The 7,500-nt window shown below is 42.4% G+C and overlaps 1 protein-coding gene across 2 annotated transcripts in view; it reads right to left on the bottom strand.

Annotated features, from left to right (window-relative positions):
* The window catches only part of LOC306998679 (receptor-type tyrosine-protein phosphatase mu), a 301,697-nt gene that overhangs the window by 120,458 nt on the left and 173,739 nt on the right, over positions 1-7,500 (bottom strand). For both annotated transcript variants that reach the window (XM_079612916.1, XM_079612915.1), the window contains exons 10-11: positions 7,460-7,500; positions 7,016-7,118 (exon numbers count right to left, since the gene is read on the bottom strand). The exon at positions 7,460-7,500 is cut by the window's right edge and continues 161 nt beyond it. In XM_079612916.1, coding sequence (XP_079469042.1) covers positions 7,016-7,118; positions 7,460-7,500 — 144 coding nt within the window. The remainder of the gene's footprint in view (positions 1-7,015; positions 7,119-7,459) is intronic.

Here is a 7,500-nt window from a genome sequence, read left to right as displayed (position 1 = left end):
TCTTGCAAGAATAGGAGCAGTCTAATACACAGCTGTTACCCTGTGCAGAAGAGTGACACACCCCAGACAGACTCAACCACCTTTTATCTAAGTTTCAAGGCCTAATTTCCTCCTAGAGCCTTCCTCTCAGTAGTTTTCCATAGACAAGGAAGCCATAACATTAGTTTAGATTTTAAGCCCCCCTGCACCAATGGCCTTCTGATATAGGCCAGAGGTCTTTGTTCGTCTGTTCTCTGCAGTGTCTCCCCCTTCTGCCTCCCCAGATACCTAAACAGAATCTTCTCTCACTACAAGTGAGAGACACACAAGTGACATTCTTTGAATCATCTATATTTTACTAAAGATAAATGAATATCATATAATCACCACCACACTATCTATATATCTATCTATCATCCATCCATCATCCATCCATCCATCCATCCATCCTTCCATCCATTCATCCATCCATCCATGCATCCATGCATCCATCCATCCATCCATCCATCCTTCCATCCATCCATCCATCCATTCATTCATTCATTCATCCATCCATCAATCATCCATCCACCCATCATCCATCCATCCACAACATCCATCAATCATCCATCCATCCATCCATCCATCCATCCATCCATCCATCTATCTATCTATCTATCATCCATCCATCCTTCCATCCATCCATCCATCCATCCATCCACCCATCCACCCATCCATCATCCATCCATCCATCCATCCATCCATCCATCCATCCATCCATCCATCCATCCATCCATCAATCATCCATTCATCCATCCATCTATCTATCTATCTATCTATCTATCTATCTATCTATCTATCTATCTATCTATCTATCATCCATCCATCCATCCATCCATCCATCCTTCCATCCATCCATCCACCCATCCATCAATCATCATCCATCTACCCATCATCCATCCATCCTTCCATCCATCCATCCATCCATCCATCCATCCATCCATCATCCTTCCATCCATCATCCTTCCATCCATCCATCCATCCATCCATCCATCCATCTATCCATCCATCCATCCATCCATCCATCCATCCATCCATCCATCATCCATCCACCCATCCATCCATCCATCCATCCATCCATCCATCATCCATCCATCCTTCCATCCATCCATCCATCCATCCATCCATCCATCCATCCATCCATCCATCATCCATCCATCATCCATCCATCCATCCATCCATCCATCCATCCATCCATCTATCCATCCATCTATCCATCCATCTATCCATCCATCCATCCATCCATCATCCATCCATCCACCCATCCATCCATCCATCCATCCATCATCCATCAATCATCCATCCATCCATCAATCATCCATCAATCATCCATCCATCCATCCTTCCATCAATCATCCATCCATCCATCCATCCATCCATCCATCCATCCATCCATCCATCAATCATCCATCCACCCATCCATCCATCCATCCATCCATCCATCCATCCATCCATCCATCCATCCATCATCCATCCATCCATCAATCATCCATCCATCCATCCATCCATCAATCATCCATCCATCCATCCATCAATCATCCATCCATCAATCATCCATCCATCCATCCATCCATCATCCATCCATCCATCCATCCATCCATCCATCCATCCATCAATCATCCATCCATCCATCAATCATCCATCCATCAATCATCCATCCATCCATCCATCCATCATCCATCCATCCATCCATCCATCCATCCATCCATCCATCAATCATCCATCCATCCATCCATCAATCATCCATCCATCAATCATCCATCCATCCATCCATCCATCATCCATCCATCCATCCATCCATCCATCCATCAATCATCCATCAATCATCCATCCATCCATCTATCTATCTATCTATCTATCTATCTATCTATCTATCTATCTATCTATCTATCTATCTATCTATCTATCTATCTATCTATCTATCTATCTATCTATCTATCTATCTATCATCCATCCATCCATCCATCCATCAATCATCCATCCATCAATCATCCATCCATCCATCCATCATCCATCCATCCATCCATCCATCCATCATCCATCCATCCATCCATCCATCCATCCATCCATCCATCAATCATCCATCAATCATCCATCCATCAATCATCCATCCATCAATCATCCATCCATCCATCCATCTATCTATCTATCTATCTATCTATCTATCTATCTATCTATCTATCTATCTATCATCCATCCATCCATCCATCCATCCATCCATCTATCATCCATCCATCCATCCATCTATCTATCTATCTATCTATCCATCCATCCATCTATCTATCTATATATCTATCTATCATCCATCCATCCATCCATCCATCCATCCATCATCCATCCATCCATCCATCCATCCATCCATCCATCCATCCATCTATCATCCATCCATCCATCCATCAATCATCATCCATACATCTATCTATCTATATATCTATCTATCATCCATCCATCCATCATTCATCCATCCATCCATCCATCCATCCATCCATCCATCAATCATCATCCATCCATCTATCTATCTATCTATCTATCTATCTATCTATCTATCATCCATCCATCCATCCATCATCCATCCATCATCATCCATCCATCCATCATCCATCCATCATCCATCCATCATCCATTCATCCATCATCATCCATCCATCCATCATCCATCCATCCATCCATCATCCATCCATCCATCCATCATCCATCCATCATCCATCCATCATCCATTCATCCATCATCATCCATCCATCCATCATCCATCCATCCATCAATCATCATCCATCCATCCATCCATCCATCCATCCATCCATCTATCTATTGTTGTGGCAAAAATGCATCAAACAAACATCACTGCGTAAGAGACTTATAAAAATTAGAAGTATTTATTCTTGCAAGAATAGGAGCAGTCTAATACACAGCTGTTACCCTGTGCAGAAGAGTGACACACCCCAGACAGACTCAACCACCTTTTATCTAAGTTTCAAGGCCTAATTTCCTCCTAGAGCCTTCCTCTCAGTAGTTTTCCATAGACAAGGAAGCCATAACATTAGTTTAGATTTTAAGCCCCCCTGCACCAATGGCCTTCTGATATAGGCCAGAGGTCTTTGTTCGTCTGTTCTCTGCAGTGTCTCCCCCTTCTGCCTCCCCAGATACCTAAACAGAATCTTCTCTCACTACAAGTGAGAGACACACAAGTGACATTCTTTGAATCATCTATATTTTACTAAAGATAAATGAATATCATATAATCGCCACCACACTATCTATATATCTATCTATCATCCATCCATCATCCATCCATCCATCCATCCATCCTTCCATCCATTCATCCATCCATCCATGCATCCATGCATCCATCCATCCATCCATCCATCCTTCCATCCATCCATCCATCCATTCATTCATTCATTCATCCATCCATCAATCATCCATCCACCCATCATCCATCCATCCACAACATCCATCAATCATCCATCCATCCATCCATCCATCCATCCATCCATCCATCTATCTATCTATCTATCATCCATCCATCCTTCCATCCATCCATCCATCCATCCATCCACCCATCCACCCATCCATCATCCATCCATCCATCCATCCATCCATCCATCCATCCATCCATCCATCCATCCATCCATCCATCAATCATCCATTCATCCATCCATCTATCTATCTATCTATCTATCTATCTATCTATCTATCTATCTATCTATCTATCATCCATCCATCCATCCATCCATCCATCCTTCCATCCATCCATCCACCCATCCATCAATCATCATCCATCTACCCATCATCCATCCATCCTTCCATCCATCCATCCATCCATCCATCCATCCATCATCCTTCCATCCATCATCCTTCCATCCATCCATCCATCCATCCATCCATCCATCTATCCATCCATCCATCCATCCATCCATCCATCCATCCATCATCCATCCACCCATCCATCCATCCATCCATCCATCCATCCATCATCCATCCATCCTTCCATCCATCCATCCATCCATCCATCCATCCATCCATCCATCCATCCATCCATCATCCATCCATCATCCATCCATCCATCCATCCATCCATCCATCCATCCATCTATCCATCCATCTATCCATCCATCCATCTATCCATCCATCCATCCATCCATCCATCCATCATCCATCCATCCACCCATCCATCCATCCATCCATCCATCCATCTATCCATCCATCCATCCATCCATCCATCATCCATCCATCATCCATCCATCCATCCTTCCATCCATCCATCCATCCATCCATCCATCCATCCTTCCATCCATCCATCTATCCATCCATCCATCCATCCATCCATCCATCATCCATCCATCATCCATCCATCCATCCATCCTTCCATCCATCCATCCATCCATCCATCCATCCATCCATCCATCCATCCATCCATCATCCATCTATCCATCCATCCATCCTTCCATCCATCCATCCATCCATCCATCCATCCATCCATCCATCCATCATCCATCATCCATCCATCCATCCATCCATCATCCATCCATCCATCTCTATCTATCTGTCTATCTGTGATCAGTAAAGCCCCGCCTACTTTGAGTTGATTGGCCATCATTTTCACATTGACAGGCGCTACTAAAAGTCGCCATGGAATCAAAATGAATTTAGCAGAAAATGCTTTATCAGTGCACATCATTATTATAGTGATAACTTCATGTTACTGGTAATCATAATCAGAATCAGTTCCTCAGCATCTCTTCTCTTCTCTGATGATGTGGGCGGGGCTATAACCTGTCACTCACATGAGTTCAGCCAATAGCAAACAACAACCATCCAATCATCCAATCGATTCCTCACAGACACGATCAAGCCCCGCCCACATGTGTTCTTGCTCCTGAAGCGCTTCTCTCGATATACGACACAATAGAGGAGATTCATGCTTCAGATGTCACACAAATAATGCAGAAATCATAATTCACGGAATGCAAATCTATAACGTGGTGTTTTTTGGTTTGATTTGTGGCTGAAATGTTCTCGGACACGTTCACCTGAGCGCGTGTGGCGTTTACTAATGAGTGTGTGTTCAGGGGCCGATGTGACACACACATGAAAGCGGTGCAGGGACGCGGCTCTGAACACTCACACACACACACACACTCACACACACTTTGTTCTCCGCTTCAAAGACTGACGCTCACTCGGAGGAATCCACAAACAATACAGCAGAAAAACACCATCCGGCGGAGAACACACACTTCTGCTTCACACACACATGCACTGCACAATGCCACTGGATGATAACTGCACGGTTCGCCAATTCTAAATGGAAAACTGTATTGATGCTATTTCACAGTAAAATACTGTTAAATTAACCGTTTTTTGTTTTGTTTTAGAGATCATCTTAAAGTAGCGGCTGGAGTGTTTATTTGTTTTTAATGACCCTACAACTTTGATTTTACTACAGGGCCGTTGAATGCTTGAATCTGATTGGTTGACTAACGCTCTACGGTGTGCAATTATTTTCAGGGAACCGCACGGCTAAAGTAGTTCCGGCAGGTCTTGACCGCATTACAGCTCCATATCACTGCGCGTAGTTCACTGTAATAACGGAAAATAGGATACAATTCCTAACAAGAAAAACCATGCGCTTGATCTGCAATGTTCAATGTCTAACTTCACAATGCAGTTTAATTTTAATAAATGAAGTATATAGTCCTATATATAATCAATAGAAAATTTTACTGAATATTTAAATAAATTGATAGTCCTGTTACACGGGTTTTCGTAATTATTAAAGATAATATAACAAATAAATAATTATTGATAGGCCTATACTTGTTAAACGGGCTTTGTGTTTCATTTATTATTATTAATTAAAACAAATTAAATTAATAAATAAATAATAATATTGACGCACATGCCTCTCTCTCTCTCTCTCTCATAACTGCATTGATAATTGCATAAAGCCGGGGACACACTTACTGTAAGGCCGGTTATGAATGTCATTTGATACTTATGATCATGCGCGCGTGTTCACCGCGTTCAGTGTGTGTGTGTTCAGCGCGTTCAGTGTGTGTGTGTTCAGCGCGTTCAGTGTGTGTGTGTTCAGCGCGTTCAGTGTGTGTGTGTTCAGCGCGTTCAGTGTGTGTGTGTTCAGCGCGTTCAGTCTGTGTGTGTTCAGCACGTTCAGTGTGTGTGTGTTCAGCACGTTCAGTGTGTGTGTGTTCAGCACGTTCAGTGTGTGTTCACAGCGGTGTTTAAGATCTGCTGCGTTCACAGTCAGAGAGTGTCAGTCGTGAAGTGTGTGTCCAGCATTACTCTGCTATCAGCGGCTCAAACCTCCGCTAACTCTACGATGACGTTCTGGAATCAGCAACGGAGCATGGGTTTAGATGCGCAAGGAATTAGTCCTGCATACAAGAGCGTTTTAATGTCAAAAACTTTACAATCGTCTTGAAATACATCATCTGAACAATATGTCGAGGTGTGGGAACTGTAGTATAAGCGGAGTAATTGACTCCAGGCCGTTGAATTCGTGACCGCATTACCACCTCGGGTGTGCATTATTTTTCTAATAATTCAACGGCCTGTCGTCAATTATTCCTTACCTAAACCATCAGCATAATGAGGAAAATATATTTTTTTAGTAAAAAAATTAGGAAAGAACAAAACAACACAACTTGATCTGACAAAATTATATAAATAAAAGTCAAACTTCACCTACAGGTTTTATTTTACTAAGCAAAAAACAAATAACTGATTAAAGTTGTGCATTTATGTTCACGATTGTGCTGCATTCACTCACACAAATACATGTTTTATATATTTACGGTAGGACATTTACTAAATATCTTCATGGAACATGATCTTAATATCCTCATGATTTTTGACATAAAAGAAAAATGGATAATTTTGACCCTATAATGTATAGTTGCTATTGCCACAGATATACCCGTGCGGCTCCAGACTGGTGCTGTGGTCACATGTCTATAAATGTGTGATTATTGTAGTTAGTACCTGACCGGAGCTCCGCGGCTCTGCGCCGGTTTCAGCACGACCGTGACGCTGCTGTCCGTCTGGTTCAGAGGCGACTCCTGATCGTACGCCGGCATCGACGGAGCTGCAAACACACACACACACACACACACATGATAATTTTAATTATTATGCAAACCAGTGGTTGTGTAGAGGAATTATTTTTTTAAGTTTAGAAGTTAATCTGTAAACATTAATTCATGTATGAAGTAAAAAAGAAAAAGAAAAAAAAGTTAGTTCTATAGTAAAAATGAATCAACCCAGTATGCTGGGTTAAATAAACAGCCCAATTTGCTGTGCAAAATTAACCCAACATATGTTCTGTCCGATATTTACCCAGCCCTTGGGTTGTTTTTAACCCAGTGTTTTCTGCAGTTCAGAAACACTGACACTGATATAGAGCAGAACTGGACTGGGAATCCTGACCTGAGATCTTGGTGGTGGCCTGTGTGACGGCGGGCGGCCCG

Source organism: Phoxinus phoxinus (genome assembly GCF_949152265.1).
Source record: "Phoxinus phoxinus genome assembly, chromosome: 5".
NCBI lineage: Eukaryota > Metazoa > Chordata > Actinopteri > Cypriniformes > Leuciscidae > Phoxinus > Phoxinus phoxinus.
Note: the sequence above shows the minus strand (reverse complement) of the source record. Positions and strands in the feature narration are given on the sequence as shown.